Genomic DNA, 25,654 nt, shown 5'->3' with positions numbered 1-25,654 from the left:
TGTTCATGTCACTCAGCTCTGCCCTCTTCTGATGCTTAGCTGCCCATCAATGTGACTTCTAACCTGCTGTTTCAGTTGTCTCTTCCTTCTCAAAATGACCTCATATCTTAGGTTACTGTGGATTGACTCCTATTTATCTCTAAAAGTTTATGCGGACAACAGATAGGTAGGTAGGTAGATAGGATGATCCAAGTAGGACAGAGTTGGTGATGTGTGAAGGAGCAAAACTGCTGGTATTTTGGGGGAAGGAGTTAGTCATCTCTGACATTTCTGTGCAGGCTGGCTCCTGGACTAAAAGAAGAGAGCTTTGTAAGCCTGTGACTGTTTTTGTTTTGGCTTATTTTTGGATGGCGATCTGGACAGACAGTGTTACTGTGATGTGAAGCCTACCAAAGACAGTTCTCATCTCAGAGGCTTTGGGATGGTGCCTTCAGATGTGCCTCGCTGTCTCACTATCCACTGCAGGCATCTGTTTGCTGCTCATCGGCTACCTTTGAATTCATGACAGCCTGTCAGCGGTTCACCCTGTCCCCAGCGTGGACCCTTGAGTATTTCTGCTCGTGAGATTATCCTGAGTCTGTAGCTTCAGAGCCCTGTTTGCCTCTGAGACATGTGCTCGAAACGGCTACTAGACCTCATAGAAATTTGCATTGGTGGTCAGGTTGATTCTCTTGGTGCTCTCATTATGGAAGGCTTTCTTCTCCCACCTGGTTACAGCTTCCAGAACCCCGTAACCAACATGGCTGGAGAGTACTTTTGCAGGAGGTTTTTAAAAAAACATCTGTGAGTGTTGTTGTAGAGGGCGGTCCCAAGTGGGTAGAAACCCTTGTTATTTTTAAAAGGAATTTTAGCAACTCTGGAAAAGCTCTCAAACCTGATGGCTGTCATGGCCCTGCTTAGAGGAAAGGGTATGACGAGAAAGAGAATCATAGGTCATCGGTTTATTAGGTTTTGTTGAATTGCTATGCTCATTGATCAGCTTCTTAAAGGGTGAAAACAATATAACCTTCTATGTGCAGTGACTTGGGAAATTGTGGCCATTATCTTTTACAGCCCAACCGATTAAATTGAGGATTGTTACAGACTTGGATAAAATTCTAAACTGAGACCAAGCCATCTTCAGTGTTCTTCTATAAAACAGAGTAATACTGGGGCAGCCTGGGGGCCTCAGCGGTTTAGCGCCGCCTTCGGCCCAGGGCCTGATCCCAGAGACCCAGGATCGAGTCCCATGTCAGGCTCCCTGCATGGAGCCTGCTTCTCCCTCTGCTTGTGTCTTTGGCCCCCCCCCCCCCCCCCCCCCGTCTCTCATGAATAAATAAAATCTAAAAAAAAAAACCAAAAACACAGTAATACTAATCTGCTGAAACCGCCCCCCCCCCTTTTTTTTCTTAGAAGCTTCTGATAAATGTAGCAAATGCCAAAAAGTAACAGTGAAATGACAGAACCAATATTGGGATTGAAATGTGTTCCTCTTTAGTTTACTTGTTTATTTATTTATTTATTTTTTAATTAATTAATTTATTTATGATAGTCACAGAGAGAGAGAGAGAGAGGCAGAGACATAGGCAGAGGGAGAAGCAGGCTCCATGCACCAGGAGCCCGACGTGGGATTCGATCCTGGGTCTCCAGGATCGCGCCCTGGGCCAAAGGCAGGCGCTAAACCGCTGCGCCACCCAGGGATCCCATAGTTTACTTGTTTAAAAAACTCATTTTCTTTTCCCTCCCTCCCTCCTTTCCTCCCTCCCTTCCTCTTTTTAAAAGATTTTATTTATTTATTTGAGAGGTAGCACAAGTGGAGGGGAGGGGCAGAGGGAGAAGCAGACTCCTCGCTGAGCAGGGAGCCTGATGCAGGACTCGATCCCCGGGATCACGACTTGAGCCAAAGGCAGACCCTCAACCACTGAGCCACCCAGGCGTCCTGCTTTTTTGTTTTTTTAAAGTTCATATTTGAACATCTATTCTGTACTACTCTTTGGAGATATATATCTTTGAATAAAAGACAAACTTGGCCTTGAGTTAACCAACTGGTTGAAGGAGGAGGGGTGAGGATATAAGATGTGTTTCTTGCTTTGTTTACTTAATTTTTCTTTTTAAGTAGGCTCCATCCCCAGTGTGGAGCTCAACATAGGGCTTGAACTCACAACCCTGAGATTGAGTTGAGCTCAAGAGTCCGATTCTTCTTCTTCATCATCATCATCTTTTTCTTCTTCTTTTTTTTTTTTTTTTTTTTAGATTTTATTTATTTATTCATGAGAAACAGAGAGAGTGTACAAGCAGGGGGGAGAAGCAGGCTCCATGCAGAGAACCCCACGAGAGAAGGCAGATGCTCAACCACTGAGCCCCCCAGGCGTCCCAAGAGTCAGATTCTTCTTAACCCACTGAACCACATTGGCACCCCTAATTGTTCAATTATTTTTAAAATTATTTAATCACTATGGAAGTTTTTCCGTGTTAAATATAGACACAAACCATATTTCCTGTGACCCCAGGGTATTCCATGTATGTAGCTACCATCATTTAATCCCCTATCTATTGATGGGCATTTAGGTCGGTTCCAATTTTTGATATTAACACCACAATAAATATCTTTATTGGGACGCCTGGGTGGCTCAGTGGTTGAGTGTCTGCCTCCTGCTCAGGGCGTGATCCCAGGGTCCAAGCATTCAGTCCTACATCGGGCTTCCTGCAGGGAGCCTGCTTCTCCTTCTGCCTGTGTCTCTGCCTCTCTGTGTGTCTCTCATGAATAAATAAATGAAATCTTAAAAAAAATTTTTAAAAAATCTTTATTTGCTTACTGATTTCCTTAGATTATGTTGTTAGAATGTTAGAATTACAATTGACTCAAAGAGTATTCTCTTTTTTTTTCTTTTACATTTTAGTTTCTTGTCAAATTGAGTGGTGTTTATAATTCTCTTCCGGTTTTCAGAGGTCAGATAGATTGATTCAGGCATGGAATAGCTAAGGATGGGTGGCATTTAATATTACAGTGTAGCATGGAGTTAATTATTAAATCACTGGCACTTTAGAGGTTTTGGTTTTAAACTTCATTCTGACATACAGTATTTGAAGCATACTGAGAAGCTAACACAATATGCTGGCCGCTTGGTACTCATCATACTGATTCAAGTTCTTCAACATTTTTGCCAGGTTTGCTTCATCTCCGTCTTATTTTTTCATAGTTGTATTGAATATTCCAAAGCCCCATCCTTCCTTCCCTTTTCCTCCCTTCTTCTCTCTCTTGCTCTCAAGGTAACCAGTGCCAACCTTGATGGCATGTTATTCTCATGCATATTTTTTGGTTTTGAGGGGAAAGAACCAGAATTTTAGTGGCTTCATTTTCAATTAATTTTTACATTTTAATTCTAATGTAGTTAACATGCAGTCTTTTGTTAGTTTCAGGTGTATAATATTAGTGATTCAACAGTTCTCTACGTTACTCAGCACTGAGGATAACTGTACTCTTTCATCCCCATCCCCTGTTCCCCCACCCCACCTCTGCCTCATGCATGTTTTTATACTTGTGCTATATGCATACGTACCTATAAACCATTTCTTTTTCAGTTTGGAAGCTTACATGAATGGTATCATTCTGTAGTTGACCTTTTATTTTTATTTTTATTTTTTAAAGATTTTTATTCATGAGAGACGGGGCGGTGGGGGAGGGGGCAGAGGCAGAGGCACAGGCAGAGGGAGAAGCAGACTCCATGCAGGGAAGGAGCCTGACGTGGGACTTGATCCCGGGTCTCTAGGATCACACCCCAGGCTGCAGGCTGCACTAAACCACTGCGCCACCAGGGTTGCCCTGTAGTTGACCTTTTACAACATGATTTTGTTTTACATCATTTTGGGGGTATGACTAACGTGTGATGTAAGTAGATTTCATTCAGTTTTAACCTGATATATAGTATTCCATTATATTATTTTAAAACTCAGTTTCTTGTGTCGATAGATTATATATCTAGTAATAAAATTGCTGTTCTAATTTTTTTCTGATGTCACAATTGTGCTTATAAAATTGAGGTTTTACAAATTACAGATTTCTGTATGATAACTGTAATTGTATATGTAGTTTCCTTTGTATGAAGCTGCTCAGCTTAACACTTCAGCAACATTAGCATCAGTAATTAGAACTAGCACACTTATGTGCTGCTGAGTGCTTACGGTGTACCAGGTTCTGCTCTAAGCTTTTTTTTTTTTTTAAAGATTTTATTTGTTAGAGAGAGAGTTTGTGTGAGGGATCACATGTAGGTGGAGGAATAGAGGGACAGGGAGAAGCAGACTCTTCACTGAGCAGGGAGCCTGACACGGGGCTCAGTGGGGCTCGATGACCAAGATCACAACCTAAGCCAAAGGCAGACGTTTAACCAACTGAGCTAACAGCTGCCCCTGCTCTAAGCTTTCTGTGTGTTCCAAATATTATGTCATTTAATTCTCACAACAAGATAAGGAAATCCAGGCACAGAAAGGTTAAACAAGCTACCTAAGACCTCTCTGCTTATAATGACAGTGCTAAAATTGAACCCTGGCGTTTAACCCTGTGCACACTGCCTTTTAATATATCTTTTGATGGTTTTGTCATAAATATAAAAATTGCCCAGTCAATACAGGATAATCCCATTAAGACAATATGAGTTAGTGGTTGGATGTCCTAGTTCAAGTGATTTCTAACTTTGTTGAGTATCAGGATATTTTTTCCTAATAGAGGCAAATCCTCATTTACCCACAGGGATTTGTGGTTTGTTGAGCATTGATTGATTGTGTCTAGTTGATTGAAAAAGTTTATGTATATGGTCTACCACGTTAGATCCTTTAGGGCGTCGGGGCAGTATGTCTAACTTACTACTTTGTTCCTGCGTTTAGTGTCAAATGGAGCTATTTGGCCCTCACATTCCCTTGTTCTGACAGTGGTGTACAGCATCATTACCGGGTGTGAGGCTGTTTTGATGTGGGGAAGCTGTGTTTACAGTTCCAGCTTGTGATGTCAGAGCACATCTTCCCCCTTGAACAGGGCTCCTTCTGCTTGCACTTGGATCATGGAAGGGTTCACTTCTGTAGTGCCCAGAGACTGAGCAGTCCTGGAGGACCAGGCTGTGGTGATGAACCTAGGAGGTGGGTCTGAATGGACTTTCCACTAGTTCACAGCCCTGAGACCTTTCTCAGATTGGATGACCTTCCTATTGCACTTAATTTCTAAAGAAAGAAAGAAAGAAAAGGACACCTCAGAGGTGAGCCTGCCTGCTTCCTTTCTCCTGCCTCTACTTACTGCATCTCTTCCTGAGCTGAGCACATAGGTCTCTCCCTCTTTGTTTTCCTCTGCTGAGCCCCTGTGTGGAGCTTATTGGTGATCATCAGAATCTCCTGGAATGTTTGTTCAGTGAATAGTACTGATGCTACCCTAGACCTGCTGAGTCAGAATCTCTGGGTGATGATCCAGTGATACATGAATATGTTTTTTTAAGTAATCTCTATACGCAATGTGGGCCTTGAACTCAGGACCCCGAAATCATGCTCTACTCGTGGAGCCAGCCAGGCACCCCATTGATAGGTGAGTTTTTAGCTTTTTCTTACGGAAGTTACAAACATGTCCAAACACAGAGAGAGAACTAGTACCATTAACCCTTATGTACCCGTGGTCCAGTATGTATCCATCATCAGTTTGCGAGCTGCTCTTACATTGTCTGTGGACCCACCCCCACCTTTCCCTGAGTGTTTGGAATTGTATCACAGGCAGTATTTTTTTTTCCTGTAAATATTTCAGTGTGTATTTCTAAAAGAGCACATTTTATTTTTTAAACAGCTATGTGCATTTTTCTCCCAGCTTTGTATGTTTAAAAAGAGAACTTTAAAAGAGACCTAGAGAACACAAAAGTGACAGCGAATACCTCTCTGCCCTTTCCCGAGGTTCTCTGGTTTTGCCTTCTTTATCTCATTCTGTGGCTGTGTCTTATTTGCCTTTTATTGTTGTGATTATACCCTTTGAAAGTAAGTTAGGACATCATGACAGTTCATTTCTAAATATTCGGCTTATTTCTCTTAAGATCAGGGATGTTCTCCTATGTAACTATGGTAGTCATACTTCAGACATTTTTTCTCTAAATGTCCACAGAATGTCCTTCCTAGCTTTCCTTTAAAAAGTATCAAACATTATATTTGGTCCACAGTAATTCCCCAGTTCCGTCTTTTTAAAAAAATCTTTCATGACTTGTTATTTTTTCTTTAGTTTAGGCCACTTGTTTAAATATATCCCTGAATTTGAATTTGTCTTATTGTTTTATCACGATTAGATTCAAATGACATATTTTTGGCAGAAAGACCGTGTAGTGATATTTTCTTCTTAGCACATCACATATGGCAGCTTGTCATTACTGGTGATGTTAGGCTGGTCACCTGGTTAAAGTAGTGTCTGCCAGAGTTTTTCATCCCAGAGGCACCCATTCCCTTCCATCGAGGAGTCTTACCTGAGTCACTTAAAATGGTGCTGTGTTTTTAGGTACACAGAGGGCCAAAGTAAGATTCACCCATACGTTAGAAGAACACCCTTACTTTCTTGGCATTTTGTATTAGGACTAACATGGGCTGGGGTGCCTGGGTGGCAAAGTCGGTTAAGCATCTGACTCTTGGTTTTGGCTCAGCTCATGATCTCGAGGCCGTGTTCAGTGCAGAGTCTGCATGAAATTCTCTCTCCCTCTGCCCCTCATCCCATCCTCTCTAAAATAAGTAAATAAGTTAAAAAATATGGGCAGAAATAGGGAAGTAGGAGGCTAGGAATATGAATTCCGGTGAACTCAGAGGCAGTAGGGAGTAGGGAGTATCTGTTGACATCATGGAATGGGAGGCCTCTCTATTCGTGTGTTGTGATAGCCATGCAGACTGTAAGGATTGGAGTCTGGGGAGAGTGAGCAGAGTCCCAGGCATCAGGACTGTAAGGGAATGTTGAGCTGTTGTGGCTGTTTGCCTGGAGCCGTAACGTCCCGTTGACCTTCGAAGAGGAGGGTGGCACATCAGCTTATGTGTATCTGAGCTTGCTCCTGTTTACACCTAACTGTATAATCTTCAGGATCTTACCACCTCCAACCACGATCAGATTTGCTTGTAACAAAGCTTTCTCCTTTCCAGTGGGTGAATTCGTAAGTGATGTTCTGCTAGTTCCAGAAAAGTGCCAGTTTTCCCACAAAGAGCAGATGGAAGTGTGCGAGAACCACCAGCACTGGCACACTGTGGTGAAAGAGGTAAAAGAACAGATCGTGTATTGTTTTCCCTTTAAAAGACAAAGTAGCATTTTCTTTGAAACTTCCTGATTTCAACTTGATTTAATTTTCCCATTATCTTTTCAGAGTTTATGAGTACTTGTATCTTATAAATTAAAAATATTTGGGAGGGCATTTTTATAGGGAAATACAGTGTTGACAACCCAGCCCCTATAGTTAAGGATGTTGAAAAGGAAGAATGCTGTCCCTTGGGTTCCCAAGGAGGCTGTCCCAAACCCTAGTGCCTTAGAGCAGAAATAGCCAATTATAAAAAATCTGTGTCTTGATGAACACGCTGATTGCATTAAATGCCATTTCATTCTTCTGGGAGGAGAAATAGCCTTTCTTACACTTGCCTTCTGTAGTTAAGCTGGATCTCCAGTCAGTTTCTTGGGTCAAATTCTGACATCACGCCCTTGCGGTGAGGAATGTGAATGATCTCTTACCACCTTTAGCTGCCAGCATTGATGACTACAACAACTCCTTTTTCCTTAATTGTTTTTCTAACTTTGGGCTTTCCTTTGTTTCTGACCCAACTGATGTTTCCTCATCACAAGTTAAGCAAAATTAGTAAATCTTAAAATTACAGCATGGCAGCTTGTTGACAGAAAATTTCTGTGTTCCTGAGAGAAGGTATTACGTAGCGATGTAGATAGGCATTTCTTTAGGGGACGATTTGACCACATCCGTCAACGTTCTGATGTGGACTCACGGGTTTCTTTTAGGCCTGCCTGGCTCAGGGAATGACCTTATATCGCTACGGCATGCTGCTGCCCTGTGGGGTAGACCGGTTCCATGGCACTGAATATGTGTGCTGCCCCCAGACAAAGACTGTTGAATCTACTGTGTCAAAGGAGGAGGAGGAAGATGAAGAAGAGGAGGAGGAGGATGAAGAGGAAGACTACGATATTTACAAAAGGTAAACCTCAGAGAAGAAGAACCTGAAATGGTTCTGCTGTTGGCTGTGGCCTGCCAGTCCCTCCCTCCGGGCACGGTGGGCTTCCCCCGAGGCCGCGGGAGGGGGGCCAGCTGGCATTCCCTTCTGGCCACAGCTGGTGGCAAGACTGCGGGTGGCTCTCGGCTCTCTGGCCTGTGGCCACAGAGCTCACCGTGAGTTGAGCTGGTTTCCTGTCTCTGTTTTTGCGTTTCAGAATAGGGAAGAGAATCATTGTTGTGCGCTGCACATAGGAATCCGTATTAACCTCCCTTTTCTGCTGTGACCTCTAGTGAATTTCCTACCGAAGCGGATTTGGAGGACTTCACAGAGGCAGCTGTGGACGAGGACGACGAGGACGAGGAGGAAGGGGAGGAAGTGGTGGAAGACCGTGATTACTACTACGACACCTTTAAAGGAGATGACTACAATGACGAGAACCCAACTGAGCCCAGCAGTGACGGGACGATTTCAGAAAAGGAAATTACTCACGACGTTAAAGGTAACCCGACGTAAAGCCGTGGCGTTAAAATCCGTTTGGTGGTCTTTGCTTACGATTTTGGATTTCCCAGGTAAGTCCCAGGAGAGCTGGCGCTCCTGGGCGCCGACGTGAGGGCGGCCTGCAGCACGCTGGTCGTGCCCTATTCACACTGGCGGCCAGGCTGGGGGTCCCGCTCCTGCAGCTGGCCCACTCGGGAGGGACCCAGAAGTGAATCAGAAAGTCTTGTTTGCATTGTAAGGACTTGACTGGAGGACAGGGACCGGACCAGAGCACCAGGGAGAGAGCGTGGTGTGCGCATGGGCAGGACGCTTCCACGTGCAGCCCGAGGGGTTCTCTCCCCGTGGGGAGCCTCCTCCTCAGTGCTTCTCAAGCCCCGACCTTCTAGAACGGAAGAGACTTGCTTGGTTCTTTTCCTGGGTGTGCTCCCATCTCTAGGCCGCCCTGTCTGTGCCCGGGCGGGTGGCACGGAATGACCGCTGGCCAAGGAGCCGGGCCGGCCGCTTCTTCGTCCTGCCAGTTCCTCAAAGAAGGGGAGGAGCGGTGGTGAGCACGCTAGCCCGTTGCCGGGCAGCCTCGTGCTGGTGCGTCTCCGAAGCCATTGGAGACCTGAAGAATGATTTAGGGCTCCAAGAGGCCAAACACTTGACGAGTCCAGACTTTACGATTCACCTCAGAAAACATAAAAAGTAAACATGTACGCGCAGGCTTGCCAGGGGCCTGAGTGGCGCTTCCTGGGGTCGCGGCCACTAAAACAGCCCTCGCGCCCACGCCGCGCTCCTTCGGCCTCTGGCAGCAGCTGGTGGGCGCATCAGGCCGCTGCCCCCACCTCCCAGACCGGGAGCGGGAGGCCCAGAACTCGACGTCAGGCTAGACGCCAGCATCTGAGACACGCGTGTTGGCGGGCGGGTGGGCGGCAGCCGGGCTGTGTCGGCCTCAGCTGACGGGCCGCGTCGCCCGCCCGCCCGCCCCCCTGTAGCCTCGCGAGGCCCGCGAAGCCGCTGCCCGTCCTGCTCACGCTCTGACCGTTTCCACACAGCTGTCTGCTCCCAGGAGGCGATGACGGGGCCCTGCCGGGCCGTGATGCCCCGGTGGTACTTCGACCTCTCCAAGGGGAAGTGCGTGCGCTTTATATATGGCGGCTGCGGAGGCAACAGGAACAATTTTGAGTCTGAGGACTATTGTATGGCTGTGTGTAAGACGATGAGTAAGTCCCGGCGCCGGCCCGCGCGGCAGCGCTGTCCTGTCGGCCGTGTCTCTCCCGGCGTCCCCGTGGCCGCGTCTGTGTGGTGCTCCCTGCCGACTCAGGTGTTTGCTGTCGTCCCCCCTCTGTGCTTCCTAGACCTAGGCCTTGCTTTCCTGTGGGCCGTCGCCAGCCCGGCTCTGTGTGTCCCGTGCTCCCCGTGGGGCTGGTGGCGGCGGGGTCGCGGCGGCCACCTCGCCCTCGGCTGTCCGTCCTTCGGGGGCGCACACGCTGCGCTCCCCGTCTCGTCTTCGAGCTGCTCTGTCCTTGTCCCCTCTGTCCTCGTCCCCTCCGGGGTCTGCAGGCGGGAACGCGCTGCCCTAGGGAGCGGCCCGGCGGCTGCGGGGTGGTAGCTGGTGCTCCAGTGTTTTGGCAACGCTGGACCGCGGAGCTTTAGGAAGTGAAGGAATTTTCGTCCACGTGTCCTTTGGTCCCAGAAGAAGTGCAGCGGTTCCGCCGAGCGGGGTTCCCGCGGCCGCGGCAGGAGGGCTCTGGCTTTCCCCGCGGTCCTCCCCGGAGGGCCGCCTCCCCCGGCCTCGCTAGTCCTCAGGTTCCGCGCTCATTCCCTGGCTCTGCTTCTGGATCTCGTCGGAGCAGCGAGCTACTGCTCGCTCCTGGTCGCTCCTGGTCGCTGCTCTCAGGAGTCCTCGGCTGTAGCTTCCGCTGGGTGTTCCCTTTCATACCTTCGTGTGCTCCCCCCGCCCCCCCAAGATGTTCCGAATCCCAACAGAACACAGTAGGCTTTTAGCACCACCCCCCAGCTGCTGCTCTGTGGAGAAGCTGTTCTTCGGGGAAGTAATTGAAAGTGTGGAAACAGTAGGAGTCCTTAGGGAACTTTGGTGGCAGAAACTTTTATATTTTCATTTTTTTAAAGATTTTATTTATTTATTCATGAGAGACACAGAGAGAGGCAGAGACATAGGCAGAGGGGGAAGCAGGCTCCATGCAGGGAGCCAACGTGGGACTCGATCCCGGGTCTCCAGGATCAGGCCCTGGGCCGAAGGCGGCGCTGAACCTCTGAGCCACCCAGGCTGCCCAGAAACTTTTTTATTCAGGAAAGCTGGAGGCAGAGCCTACTGTGATGTTTCCTGCTTTGCGAGGTTGCTTAAACCAAGGGGCAAGGAGTCCTAATCTGGAGGTGAAGTCCGAGGAATGCGGGGTCATGGAGGAGCTCCCAGAATAGGGAGAGGCGGTTGCTTCCTGAAGGATCACGCAGGTGGTGCCGTACGGTGACCTAGGTTCTCGAGGCATCGCGGTTCTGCGGTCTGCGCAGCTGTCGTTCTGATGCCTGTGGTAGGAAGACGGGCCACAGAGAAGCCCTGTGCTCATGTCCTGGTGGGTCCCTGGCCCCAGGGCTTTGACCGCCTAGAAGCATCACTGGCCACTGGTGGGGTTTGTGCCCCTCCCTGCAGGGATCCGAAGAGGGATGATGTGCTGGTTTCTAGAGCCGGCGGTTTTCCCACGGACCAGGGGCTGTGGTTCTGGTGTTCATCCCCTCGGGTTTTCCGGACCAGGTCTCCAGGCCCACTCTGCCTTTACCTTTTGTTCCCGGGGGTGGAGGCAGCTTGTGGTTTGTATGATCTTTATCCAGCCCAGTGATAGGAACCAAAGACTGTCTGCAGCACATAAGCCTTTAAGCTGCAGACGGTGGCAACGTGCGTATTGGCACCGACGGCTTCCGTGCTTTGACGTCCTCCCGACAACTTGTGAGTGTCATGGGGAATGGGGTTTGCGAAGCTGTACACTCTAGTTAATGTGAAAACTGGCCGTGGTGATCCTGTGGAAGCATACGTAGGAGCCAAACGTTCCTGACGGGGTTTTCCTTGTAGTGTGTAGGTTTGAACGTAAGTGAAAGATGCTTTGATGGAAGAGCTTTGGAGTGGCTGGCGTGTAGGTGCGCATGTCGCTCGTATGGATGTTTTGGTGGTGTGTTACAGCTACACCACGTGGCGTTAGGCGACTTTATTTCTGAGTTGAAGGCCACTCACCGGGTTTCAGTACTTCCTCTCTTAGCGCTGATGTCATGACACAGCAGGTTGTACGAGCAAGTGTCCTCCCTGGCTTGGGAGATTGGGAGTGAACTGGGCCAGTAAGAGTTTTTCTTGGGTATTTCCCACGGGGTCGAGGAGGTAAGCTTGTCATCTCAAACCTGCCCACGAGGTTAAGCTCCACTGCGCAGTGTTCACCTGCTGGGGCCCGTGAGCCCGGGTGCCGACTAGCAGCAGTGAGGGGTGTGTCTGGGTGATGGGCTGGTGAGGCCAGGGAGCATCGTGGATCCAAACACCCAAAGCGTCTCCACACTGTGCTGAGTCCTTGTCAGATTCCTCAGCTGGGTGTCGATCCCTCTTCTCCCTGGTGTTGGGGGTGGGGCTACGACTTCTTCAGTCTTGTTGAAAACGATAAAAAGATAGCTAGAGCAGCTTGGACGGGCCCTACGCAGCCTGTATGCAGAGGCCGTTGGGCACCACAGTTCCTTTCAGAATGGAGCATCTGGGGAGGTGCCTTTGCAGGTCTGATGGCCGCCCTTGGCTCCAGCCAGAAGCGATCAGGGACAGAAATCCTTAGTTTTTAGGTTTTAAGATTGCAGGAACCGAGGGAAGGTATGGTAGGTTCCCTTTTCTTCCCCTGAAGTCCCAGGGAGGTGCCTCGCTGGTACAAAGATGCCGGGGGGCGTGGACGGGCCTGGAGGTCCAGTGTCCCGTCAGGAAGCAGGACAGCCGTGGGGAGTCTCGGCAGACAGGAGCACCTTGTACTGAGAGCGTGGTGCTGGGCAGACAGGTGCCTTCTGCAGGCCTGAGCTCGAGCCTCTTCCGAGCGCGCAGCCCACTTCCCATGTTGGGCCTGACCCCCAGAGGGAACCCCTCCTTTCGTTTCAGTTCCCCCAACTCCTCTGCCAACCAATGATGTCGATGTGTATTTTGAGACCTCTGCAGACGACAACGAGCACGCTCGCTTCCAGAAGGCAAAGGAGCAGCTGGAAATACGGCACCGCAACCGAATGGACAGGGTAAACCTTGGCGCTCCCCTTACACCCCTGAGGTGTGGCATTGAGTAAAGGGTTTCCATGGTTGAAGAAAAGGGACCCCTTCTCCCTGGATCGTCAGGCGGTGTTGCATGTGAGAGTTCAACAGGGCCACCTCTGGGCCACCCTAGCCCCCTCCCCACCTCCCACCCCCTCATGATAATGTAATTACTCTGAGTGCTTATCAGTGCTCAGACTCTGCAGAGCACTCAGAGCACTTCCTGTAACCATTACATCCTTGTTTTTCTTCGCTATTAACTAGCTTTTAAAATATTTTTGTATTTTAAGGAGGGAAACTTTATATCACTGTTGTAGATAGAAAGCTGATATTGTTTGCCATTAGAACAGGTAACTAAAAATGTATTAGATAGGAGCAAACCTATATTAACCTATTCTAGCGAGATTCTGTTGCCTGCGGAAGGTTCTCAGTCTCCGCTGCTTTCTCAGAAGAGACATAAGTGTCGGAGCAGCATGAGCACCCTAGTGCAGCTTCCTCCTGGAGTTACTCAGAAAGATCGAAAGAAAATTGAAGAGAGTTTTAGGTCTGAATCCTACCTAAAATCTCACATGTCACCAGTCCCGGGATTACACTTTTGGAAATGTGTGTTAAATCTGTTTTATCCACAACAGTTCTGAGAAGTAGGTATGAAACCCGCCTCCACCCCGCGTTTTATTAGTGCAAGGAGACTAAGGCACAAAGACTTCTGAATAACTTGCCTGAGGTTATAAAACCAGGAGGTCATGGCATTGAGGCTCTGTTTGGGATGGTAGTGGTCCAGGACCTTGTGAGCAGTAATTCTGTGAACCAGCTTAACCAGCGCTGAGCTCGTGAGGGGTCATATGATGGCGATTTCCATTTGCAGTTTCTCATATTAGATTCCACGGCCTGGTGCTATTATTAGGAAACGGGGGGGGGATTGTTTCAGAGAGGATTCTCTGGTGATACTGGCCTTGACCTTTGTTCCAGGTAAAGAAGGAATGGGAAGAGGCTGAGCTTCAGGCCAAGAACCTCCCGAAAGCAGAGAGGCAGACTCTCATTCAGGTGAGATGCGTTCTCCAGGGACAGAGCCTCCAGCCTGGCCCTCCGAAACCCAGCCAAAGCCAAACTCCCAGGAAATTAGAGTTAGACACCTTCTTTCAGTTGAGAGCTTATGTTACAGGGAAGTTTTGACTGGCCTGCTTTTTTTTTTTTTTTTTTAAACCCTTCTCATCTGCAAACTGGCATTCTCTAGAGTCGATCACCCACAGTAGAAGGAAAGCAGACCGACCAGAGCGCACCTAACTCATGCCAGGAAGCAACCTTAGCTGGCTGTGTCTGTCAGTTGTGCTCTCCTGACAAAAGTCCTCAGTCATCTTCATTCTGGGGCTGTGACTCAGCTTTCAGCAGTACTGAATTCCCTCCCCCCCCCCCTTTTATTTATATATAAAAAAAATTATTTATTTATTTGAGAGAGTGTGCAAGCGCGTGGGTAGCTCATGTGAGTGCGAGGAGGGGGCAGAGGGAGACAGTCTTCAAGCAGACTCCCCCTTAGCGCAGAGCCCGAGGGGGGCACGGGGCTCGATCTCAAGACCCATGAGATCATGGCCTGAGCCAAAACCAAGAGTCTGACACTGAGTCGGCTGAGCCACCCAGGCATCCCCTGAATTCTTTTTTTTTTGTGGACGTCTTCAAAAGTCAAAAGGCAGACAATAAGACCGTCTGATCCCAGTTCATCTGTAACTTTGCAAGCCTGTAACATTAGAGTCCCAGCAGCAGCTGGGTCCCCGTTGAATAGATGAGAGTGTGGTAGTCCCAGGGAGAGCAATTTAGGTTTCATAAAACTGATTGCATTTTAAATCAGTTCGTGTTTATGATTCACTGAACTCTGTCTTCTTGTGATGTTAACACTTAATTGGAGCACCTTTCCTTTTGTGTCAGTCACCTAGGAAATCTGAATGTTAATTTTTATGCGGCCGGTGCATCCTGTGCAGGGAGAGGTAGTTTCAGGGCCTTCAACTTTACCCTTCCAGCGGGCTAGATACTTGGCCTTCGGAACTTCAGTGTGGATGACTCCACATAACCCACCCCATTACTGGGATATGTTTCAAGATATGGCTCCTGTTGGTCTGCGTCTCGGGATTTGGAAGTGGGTGCCTCTGCTGTGGTGTGGAAAGGACAGCATCGCTTCCCTCGCAGGGCACGTTGAGGAAGCCCACAATTGGGCTCGTGGCGCTGGTGATTTCCGTTGCCGGCAGTGCCAAGGTGCACCCTGCCGCTCTAATTTAACACACGCTCATTAGATAAGGAAGTCGTTTTTCTGACAGCGATCAGATAAAGTATACTTGGATCTCACCCTTGCTCCCCTCTCTGACCCTGTTATCGACTGGCACAGGCTCTGGGCAAGGAGAGGCAGCATCGGGGGCTCTGGCTGTTGGCTTAGACGTCTTCTAGGTGCCATGACTTACGTATCTGTTCCTGCTTTCTTGGTTTAGCACTTCCAAGCTATGGTTAAAGCCTTAGAGAAGGAGGCAGCCAGCGAGAAGCAGCAGCTGGTGGAGACCCACCTGGCTCGAGTGGAAGCTATGCTGAATGACCGCCGCCGAATGGCTCTGGAGAATTACCTGGCCGCCTTGCAGTCCGACCCCCCGCGGGTGAGTGGTGTGCGGAGCCCCGGCTCTGATGAATGCTAGCCTCAATGTTCCTGCTGTAACGTAGGGCATGTGTCGAGCCTACGCGTGATGACACGCAGGTCAGCAAACACATGACACTTTTAAGACAAATTCTGGTGAGGCTGAAGGAGAGAAAGGAAGAAGAATGGGGAGGAAACTGTATTATGTCACCTTGGCCTTACACCTGCTGCTTGCATGTGCCACCTGGAGATGGAAGTGTCTTACACTGGAAAAGCATAACCTCAGGGTACTGGTTGGTAGTTACTCAATTACTGAATTTTCTTGTAGTAGCTTTACTTTTAGAGAATAAAAAAACATGCCTTTCAAAGCTTTTGAACTTGCTCTGTTCTAAATAAGATTAGGAAAAAAGAGGTAAAGGAATTTACGTCGAAGCCCTGTGTGGAAGCGTGGTCTCACACTTGTTTATCCCTTGACTCTAACCTACTTTACTTTGGGGGAATGCAAAGTACTGGAAAGTAGGATATTGGTATTATTCTTAAGTGAGCAAGTAAAGGCTTTCCTGGATGACACAGGGATCACCTGCCTTGTAATCAAGGTGTCAGGCACTGAGCTCAGGAGAGAGGACAGATTGAGCAGGAGAGTGGGCTACAGACTCTGGAAGATACTGCTGGTTAAGGAGCCAACATAAGCTTGGAACTGTATGTAGTTTTTGGTACGTAGTTTTTATGTAGAAAGGTAGCTTCTTACTACTTGGTGAAATTCAAAGCTTTAAAAAGCACAGCTTTCATCCTTGTGCCCGGCTGGGCTTTACATTCCTAGGTGAGTGTTTTGCAGCTTTGCTTTCCTGCCTGTTTTCATTCTGTGGTCTCTGGATCTTTTTTTTTTTTTTTTTGGGTCTCTGGATCTTAAAACTACTATTCTCTCTTGCAGCCTCATCGCATTCTCCAGGCCTTGCGGCGTTACGTCCGCGCTGAGAACAAAGATCGCCTGCATACCATCCGTCATTACCAGCATGTGTTGGCTGTTGACCCAGAAAAGGCAGCCCAAATGAAATCCCAGGTACACCAGACAAAGTAGAAATTGTGGCGGGAGAAGGTCTCTAGCGGGGGCACTTTAGCTTTGTCCAGTGGTCGGGCAGCCCTGATAGTTGTGCTTAGAAAATGATAAATGGTTTCTTTCCAAAGACATTATTAGGTTACAAGAGTTGGTTTTGCAGAGATCCTAGTTTTAAAAATATGTTTTCCATATTTTCTTCTATTAAGTCATTTCTACTTAAAGCCTTTCTGGAAGCTTAATGCACAATTGAATTGAAGAGATAAGGCAATTTCTCAATCTTTTTTATATCTGTTTACTTCTGATTTGGGGTACCACCAGAATTAATATTTGAAGTCTTTCTAGGCAACTATACCAAGCAGTTCTTAAAAATTGGTCTTTTTTGTTTTGTACATTAGTTTTAGTTGGGACACTCACTGGTACGTTCTTGGGTTTTGTTCTGTGCGGGATCCAGCTTTCCTTTATAGTCGTCCAGAGAGGTCTGTTTCTGGACCCTCTTTCTCATTTCAGTATTGTCTGTGTGTTAAGTCGTGCTTTACTCTCTTGTATTCGTAGAAAAGAAGCCTGCCTGCAAGACTGTTGGCTTCCTTGTAAACCAGCAAGTCTAGTAGCTTAGCCTATTGGGCCTTGTAATGACATAACAGATCTGACTTAATTTCCTCCCATATTTTAATTTAAATATGGTACTTTACGTAGAAAGGTAGTTTCTTACTACTTGGTGAACTTCAAAGCTTTAAAAAGCACAGCTTTCATCCTTGTGCCCGGCTGGGCTTTACATTCCTAGGTGAGTGTTTTGCAGCTTGCCCAGTGTCCATGGGATGCGCTCACCCGTGTGCACACTTGCCCACCTCCCCAGCAACTCCCCTCCCAGCCTCATGCTGTGTGTGTTATTAGGATTGTGAGGCCATCTGCCCAAAGTCCTGGGAGCCTGGCAACTGAGGTGGGCTACTCCCTTGGTTCAGGAGTTTGTGTGCCTACTGTCCACATGCCAGACTCTGCACTCACATCTGACCTTGCAAAGTTGAACCCTGGAGCAACTCACCATCAGTATAGTATTAATTATAGTAGTTGTAAAGATGAAGAATAACTATCCTTAAACATGCAAAGTCGGCTTCAACAGTCAGGTGCTAGGTAATCAGGGGAATGAGAAGAATGGGAAAATATGGACAGGGATGGCTCTGGGGACCCCAGGAGGCACCTGGTATAGGCCTGCAGCTCAGGGCTTTGCTTTAAGCTGGTTGGAGTAGAAGAGAAGGCAAAAGGCCAAATCCTAGAGGAGCTTCCAGGAAGTGTAGATGGAACAATGCATCCATCTTGACAGGGGGTAGATTTTTCAGGTCTACTTGGTTTTTTGAAAACAAAACCCAAAAACATGACATTTTTTTCAGATTTTTTTGTGGAAAAACTAGATTATCATGTAATACTTTACAGAAGAAGAGCCATTTTTATATGGTCTGAGAACAGAAGGAAAGGAGAGCCCTCGATCAGTGTATTAAATTAACAGCTAGGGAATGAGTCGTCTGCCAGCAAGATCACAGCGCCACACCAGATGGCATGGGAAGTGGAACTCTCTCCCTTCTTAGCAGATCTCAGGGAAACACCCAGCTCTCCTCTGTGATATTTGCTCTGTGCTCTAAGCCCTTAATTCTAGTGATTCTTGGCTGCTGAATTACATGAACTTTTGCATGTTCCCTTGTTGTATTATCTACACTTTAGAGAATGCTGAATATGCTCAGCCTATTAGAGCGTGTGTGTTGGGTCCGGGGTGAGTGGTATGGTGCCCTGACCCTTCGTGCTGCAGCCCAGGAGCTTGCCGCGAAGATGCTATGTCCAGTATCCCACCCTGTGGTTCTTGTTTCTCCTGGGGGCATATGAACCGTCCTCAATCAAATGGATTCTTAATTCATCTGAAGTATAACAATGTCAACACGCATGAAGACTGCTGGTGGTGCCTTTTCAGTCTCTCTCTATTTGCATTTTCTATCTAAGGCACTTAGTCTTGTGCTTTCCCATCAATTTACTTGATTGAAAGAATGGCAAATATAAAATTAAATTGCTTTCATCCCTGCTTTTAAAGGTCAGAGAGACATCAATCTACAATAAAAGCATCTTTCCATTTAATTTTTTTTTTCCATTTTGACCATGCTAATGGCTTCAAGCCCACGTAATTAATCCCTGGACTTAAAGCACCCTCTTTAGGATGAGCCTGGTAACTGCAGGTCCTGAAGTAGCTGGCGTTGAGCTACTGCAACAGGCCGATTGTGGCCTTGGGGTGGGTGTTAGCCCACGTGACCTTTCGTTTCTTTCTTTCTTTCCTTTCCCTTTCCCTTTCCCTTTTCCTTTCCCTTTCCCTTTCCATTTTACTTTGATGCAATGTTTGTTTGTTTTTTTTTAAGATTTCATTCATTCATTCATTCATGAAAGACACACACACACAGAGAGAGAGAGGCAGAGACACAGGCAGAGGGAGAAGCAGGCTCCATGCTGGGAGCCTGATATGGGACTTGATCCCAGGTCTCCAAGATCATGCCTTGGGCCAAAGGCAGGTGTTAAACCGCTGAGCCACCCAGGGATCCCATCACCTTTCGTTTCCACCCCAATAAAGCTTTAAAAGTAAATGACCAGTTGTGATGGCTTCCCCCCCCCCCCCCCCGCCCTTTGTAAAAAATATCAACAACCTGGAACTGTTTCATTCAGAAAAGGTAGTAAACTGTGTAAGACAGATGGTAGGTAAGTGTTCCTTTATCACCCCCCTAAAATCAGGTTCACTTCTATCTCTGTAAATTTTTGAAGGAAAAAGTAATTCAGTTAAATATGAATAAACTAGCTCTATTATTTACCATGATAATCATTTCAAGCAATTACTTCACTAAGCAAATCCATGAATGGCCCCTTCTCCCTGCAAATCCACTTTTTAGCCAGTGATTTCATTCTCATTTTACCCCACCTAATCTGACCAGTGGTAAAAATGGACTGTTTCCATCTTTCACTCAGCAGAACCTTACCGAGTATCTGGCATAGTATGAATTACTCTTTTACACCCAACAAGTAAATTATGAAGTGCCTCATATAAGAATCAAAATCAGGGATGCCTTGGTGGCTCAGCAGTTGGGCATCTGCCTTCGGCCCAGGGCGTGATCCTGGAGTCCTAGGATCGAGTCCCACGTCGGGCTTCCTGCATGGAGCCTGCTTCTCCCTCTGCCTGTGTCTCTGCCTCTCTCTCTCTGCCTCTCATGAATAAATAAATGAAATCTTTAAAAAAAAAAAATCAAAATCAGTAACTGCCTAGTGAAAGTTTTTAAAGTTTCTTTTAACTCGGAGTGTTCTCTGGATAAGTGCTCAGATCACCAAGGGGTATCACACACAGTCTGGGCACACTCCTTACCTGAGGGTTCGCTTCCTATGGCCTGGAAACAAGTGACCCTTCCCCTGAGGTATCGTCAGGGGCTCAGTAGCCTAACCTCATGTCTCAGTGCCTACGTCATTCCCCTCACGTGATCTCCTCACGTCATCACAAGAAGGGTGAGTACAGCACAAGAAGGTATTGAGAGAGAGAGAGACACCACGTTAAGCAACTTTCATTATAGTATAATTGTTCCTATTTGTTATTACTTACTATTAGTCTCTTATTATTACTTATTGTTAAAATTGCTTGGTTTCTAAATTGAACTTTATTTTCGATATGTCCACACAGGAAAGAAACCTCTTATATGCGGGGCTCAGTATTACCTGCAGTTCCAGGTGTCGGGTGGAGGTCTTTGAACTTATGCCTCACGGATGAGGGTGGCTTATTGTACTGCAGGGGCCAGCAAGTAGGGTGGGGATTAATATGTTTCCCCTGACCACCTGCTTTGCTGGGCTCTGCAGAGCATATACTTTTGCAGCTGATCTTTGTGGAAGCGTGTGTCTGCAAGCCGCCTCCGGGCCCGGCTCTGTTAACAGGGCCTCTCCACCATGCTCTTCCCCCAGGTGATGACACATCTCCATGTGATTGAAGAAAGAAGGAACCAAAGCCTCTCACTGCTCTACAAAGTACCTTACGTAGCCCAAGAGATCCAGGAGGAAATTGGTGGGTGCTGTGTTTGTATCGAGGTCCAGTGGAACTTCTGGCCGAGGCTCTGGGGTGGCAGCAGAGCAAGATTAGAGAAACCAGGACAGTCAGGCCAGGAAGCGGGGCATTAGCACGCTGGGGTTTAAGCCTGGAATGCGCTGAAGCTTATGTGGCAAGGTCAAGGAATAAGCCAGGGCAGGTGGGCGGGCTGTGAGCCACAGAGCTTTGAGTTTCTTGACCTTTACTCTGTTACCGGAAGGGAAAAAAAAGTCTAGGGTGTGAAATTGCAAGGGACCGGGGGAACTTCCTGTTGCCCTTTCCCCCTTAATTGCTGGTGCATTTCAAGGCACCTGTATTATACACATTCTCACTTCCCCTCCCTCTTGTGCTCTTCATCTTCATGTTTTTGGCAAATAGTTACAAGTCCGCTGTCCACCATGTGTCACAGAGTAAAATGGTGCACGAGGAGACAATGTATCCTGGAGATGATGTTAATACAGGGGAAACAGGAAAACAAGACAAGGAGTGCCACGTGGGGGACAAAATAGTTGGTGGATGGTGGAGCATGGCTGAGGGGTCAGGGAGGCTGTCTTGGGCACAGGAACCCGAGAGCCACATGAGGAGGAGGAGGAGCCACCCACACGAAGATCATGAGGGGAAAGACATTGTTAGCAGAGGACATGACGACTGCACACGCCTGAGCTTTAAGTCAGTGTGACCAGAACACACAGAGAAATGGGGCCAAAGAAGTTGGCAGAGGCCAGTTTGTTCAAAATCAAGGAGTTTGGGTTTTATCCTAAGATAATGGAAAACCGAGAGAGGGTTTTAAACTAGGGAGTGACTAGATCTGTACTTTGCTTTAAAAAAGGATGTGAATTAAAAAAAAATTACTTGGCTGCTGTGTGCTATTAAAATTAGAAACCTGCCAGGAAGCAATTGTAAAAATCCGGGTAAAAAATGCTGGTAGTGGGCGTTTGACGGTAATGGAGGAAAGAGAGATGTGGGGGGCTTTGGGGCATGTTGCAGAGGAAGGGTGAGCGGGGTGTGCGGGCAGTGAGGGTAACGCCCGGGCTTCCATCAGCCGCGGAGTGGGCGGTGGGGCTGCACTGCACTGAGGGGAGCGGGGAGCGGTCTCTTCATGCATGATGAAGTTGAAGTTGCTGGAGCTTAAGGAGAGGGTGTGTGGGGTGGGGGGGGCATTCGAGGAGCCAGAGGTCAGGGCAGCAGGGAGGAGGTACAGGTTTGGGGGTCATGGGCTGTGGATGGTGCTTAGGACAGCCCCGGGGGTGAAACCACCCAACCGGAGTGGGTCCGTAAGGAAGAGAGGGGGGCCCATGGTGCTGTGCGGTCGGGGTGTAGGTAGGAGGGGTTGTCCACGGCAAGGGCAGCTGGCGGTGGCCCCGCAGCAGATCGCGCATTCTGTGATGACCCGCGTCAGCCTCCATCGCGCCCGTGGCCTTCTGAAAGCCGGGCCCTGCCGTGTCTGTCTTTGTCAGACGAGCTACTTCAGGAGCAGCGCGCAGACATGGACCAGTTCACCGCCTCCATCTCCGAGACCCCCGTGGACGTCCGGGTGAGCTCCGAAGAGAGTGATGAGATCCCGCCGTTCCACCCTTTCCATCCCTTCCCATCCTTACCTGAGAACGAAGGTGCGTATGATTGACAGTGCGCCTACTTGGCTGGGGGGCGGGGGGGGGGGGGGGAGAGGCGGTTAGGACGCGACAGGTGGACGTTTGAACTTGGGTGTGCCAGGGAGGCGGTGCCCCTGCTGACAGCCAGATCCGCTGAGCCCCGACTGCAGGCACCATGCTGGGCGCCCGCACGTTGCTGGCCTCAGTATCCCTGTGAGGTGAGTAACCTTCCCCCCCTCTGTGGGTGGTTTGTGTGAAACCCTCTCTTTTTCCTGGTCCTGTCAGCTGCCTCTAGGGTGTGTGGCGCCTTGCACGTGGAAGTCCCTTAAATAGCACTGTCATGTTATATGAGGTCATTAGCTTTTCATAACATGGGGGGGGGGGGCAGGCAGTGGAGAGGCCACAGAGGTGGCCTGACATGCTCAAGGTGACACCTCTGGTACGGGGGGTGGGGTTGGGGGGTGACCAGAGGCCGTGTCCCTCTGACTCCCGCTCTGGCATGCTTGCTTCTGTTCCGCTGCTGGTTCTCAGTGTCTAAAAGGATCTTTAAAAGCTGTGGGTCTGCACCAGAAATAAACTGCCGAGCCCGGTGCCCTGAGACCAGGGGGTGGAAGCAGCAGTTTGCTACTCTTACTACTGACGGCAGTGATGGGGAAAGTAGTGGATAGAGTCCTCATCAGATGCCGCTCTGGCTAAGCTGGTGCCCAGGTGCTCTCCTTGAGTCCTCAAAGGGAGCCCTCTTGGCTAGGTCCTGGGGTGTCCTCATGGGTCCTGGGTATAGGCAGATAGAGGTGGAGTCTCTGCCCAGGTAGAGAGTAAGGATTTGAACCCCTGCAATCCTGGGAACGGTCACCTCCCCTGATCAGATGCAGCCTTGGTGGAACAGAAGGCCTGAGGAAGGTGCCAAATGCAGGCAACGGGGACATCCAGCGTAGCCTTCAGACCCTGACACGCCTTCTGAACTGGATACCCCAGAAGTACCAGCTCCGTACGGCTGGCCCTGCAGTAATCAGAATCTGAGAAGAGAGCCAGATAAATAAAGAGATACCGCTTCGTTCCTAAGCCCTGCACTTAAGAATCCCGGGCTTCCCGGGCCTGTAGGGTGGCCACGCTGATGTACCTCATTTGGGGTCAGGGCACCTCGGATGGATCCAAACTGGAGTCTTGTCTCCTTGTCAGAAAACCACAGTCCATACTAACTATATTTTTGCTCTTCCCTAAGAAAAATAACTTTGGGGAAAAAGAAAAAAATAACTTAGTGGGCTCAGCTCTGAAGAGCTTGGAAATCTCCCCAAACCCCCTCTCCCCCCCAGCGACCCAAGGCAGACCTTTTTCTTTCTCTCCTGCCTTCCAGTCCCTATGCTGCGGACCTTAACTGCTGGTTGGTTTAATGGGATATTTCAGGCATGTTTTTAAGGAAGGATACAATACCTCTTCACGTTATAGAGAAAATCTAAGATCGGAATTTTGAAAGACGCCATTTTCTTTCTTAATCTCCTTTTTTGTACTATTTTTTGTTTGTTTGTTTTCCTTTCTGCTAGACACTCAGCGGGAGTTGTACCACCCAATGAAAAAAGGTTGGTCCGTCAAAGATGTTCCCTTTAAGACCTCATTCCTCTTCACTTCCCCCGTGTGTCAGGAGTTTCATTCTCTGTGTCATACCATCACCTGAGATTTTTCCACCTCATTTCCTCAGACGTGGCTGTGAGCGGAGCCAGAGTAGCCCCGGGTGCAGGGTTATAAGGTGGCCACCCCACATCTTCCTTCTGCATGGCCGGACAATACAGAGTAACCAAAACCAGATATTCTCATGAAACATTTTCATCTGGGTAGATTTTCAAATGTATATGCAACTTAGGTTGGCTGGAGTTACTAAAATATCTAAACCTATGCAGGGACGCCTGACTGGCTCAGTAGAGCACGTGCCTCTTGACCTTGGGGTTGGGAGTTCGAGCCCCACATGGGAGTGTAGAGTTTACTTAAAGTCTTAAAAAAAATGCTTATTTTAGGGGCAGGTGGAAAGTCGCTTTCTTCTACCTCTTTGTATTCCCCATCTGCTGCTCCCTCCCGCTACATCCTTCCCTTCCTCTTAGCTGTGCCTGGCCCTTTGTGGTACCCACCTGCCTGTTGCCACCTGTCTCCTGTCCTGAGTTGTGGCTCCTCAGAAGCTGCTGGACGGCACAGGTTGCGACAGGTGAGCTCGCGCTCCACGGTCGTGAGTGTCCGAGCTCCACAACAGGCTGGACCCTGCAAGCACCTTGCTGAGCGCCCCTTGTACTTGGTCTCACCGGATGCACTGGGCACGCCGATGGCCTGGTTTTCAGCTCTGACAGATCGGGTGGTCCAAGAAGCCTCAGACCGAATTATTTGCTCGGAGTCACGACTTTGAGGAGCAGAGGAATTCAAATTTGAACCCCAGCTCCTTTGTCTTCAAAGGCCCTGCTGCTTCTGTCCTGTAAAATGCTGCTGAATTTCCCTGGCTTGCTCCTTAGTCTGCAGTCCTGGGGTCGCTGTGAGAAGTGCATACGTTTCAACGCTTAGTGTGTGTTTTATGAGGCCCCCACCCCCACCCTCACCCCCCGTCAGCTCCGGAGGACCATGGACGGACTTCGCGGTGTTCTCTAAGAATTTGATGCAGAGGAGTGCGATTTGAATCTAAAAATCACTTAGGGGTAAATGCTTGATTTTCTTCTGCTTGGATAAGCCTCCTCCTGGCGGTGCCGGTGTTCCCTTTCCTCTCAACAGTCCCTCTCGGATTCTTAGGGGTAGAGGTGAGTTTTCTAGAAGCTTACCTGGCTTTTGCCCTCATGCTTCAGTTGTTACTAGTTGGGATAGCAGCCGAGGCTACTAGTAGGACTTTACGTTAGTTGGTTCAGTGCCATGTTATTTTTCAAATAGGATCCTGCCCTATGACCTGTAAAGTCTGGAGGAGGAGAGGGAGAAGGATGGGAGGATTAGAATTTCCTAGGTTTGCTCATCCACATCCTTGCTGAAGCAGCAGCTCTCTAGGTGCCTCTTGCTCACATGGTCGGGGTACAGCGTCCCTGCTCCAGTGGCACTTAGAGGCTACAGAGCCAGCCCTGATCTAACTTACCCTAGAATCAAGTTGTGAAATTCCTCTTTACAATAAAAGCTTAGGAAAGACCAGCCTTATGTCGGGCTGCACGCCCGGCGCCTGTGGTGGCTACGACTCCTGGCCCTGGTCAAGGGCGAGGGTGGCTGCGAGCTGGAAGGCTCCGCTGGGGCCGGGCCCAGGTGTCACCGTCTGCGCCCGGCCAGCCCAGCGGCGGCAGTGCATGCCGTATCCTCGTGTGGGATCCTCCCTCACATGCTGGTGGTCCCCTTAGAATGCCGAGTGGGCCGG

The 25,654-nt window shown here is 48.7% G+C and overlaps 1 protein-coding gene across 4 annotated transcripts in view; it reads left to right on the top strand.

Annotated features, from left to right (window-relative positions):
• APLP2 (amyloid beta precursor like protein 2) overlaps positions 1-25,654 on the top strand; it is an 81,163-nt gene that overhangs the window by 50,341 nt on the left and 5,168 nt on the right. Inside the window, exons 4-14 of one of the 4 annotated variants that reach the window (XM_072729325.1) lie at positions 7,117-7,229; positions 7,973-8,166; positions 8,475-8,683; positions 9,720-9,887; positions 12,800-12,930; positions 13,913-13,987; positions 15,418-15,576; positions 16,486-16,614; positions 20,578-20,677; positions 22,156-22,308; positions 23,832-23,867. In XM_072729325.1, the coding sequence (XP_072585426.1) occupies positions 7,117-7,229; positions 7,973-8,166; positions 8,475-8,683; positions 9,720-9,887; positions 12,800-12,930; positions 13,913-13,987; positions 15,418-15,576; positions 16,486-16,614; positions 20,578-20,677; positions 22,156-22,308; positions 23,832-23,867 (1,467 nt within the window). The remainder of the gene's footprint in view (positions 1-7,116; positions 7,230-7,972; positions 8,167-8,474; positions 8,684-9,719; positions 9,888-12,799; positions 12,931-13,912; positions 13,988-15,417; positions 15,577-16,485; positions 16,615-20,577; positions 20,678-22,155; positions 22,309-23,831; positions 23,868-25,654) is intronic. The other 3 variants (XM_072729327.1, XM_072729326.1, XM_072729328.1) reach the window with 3 other exon arrangements.

Source organism: Vulpes vulpes, chromosome 12 (assembly GCF_048418805.1).
Source record: "Vulpes vulpes isolate BD-2025 chromosome 12, VulVul3, whole genome shotgun sequence".
NCBI classification, from domain to species: domain Eukaryota; kingdom Metazoa; phylum Chordata; class Mammalia; order Carnivora; family Canidae; genus Vulpes; species Vulpes vulpes.
Note: the sequence above shows the minus strand (reverse complement) of the source record. Positions and strands in the feature narration are given on the sequence as shown.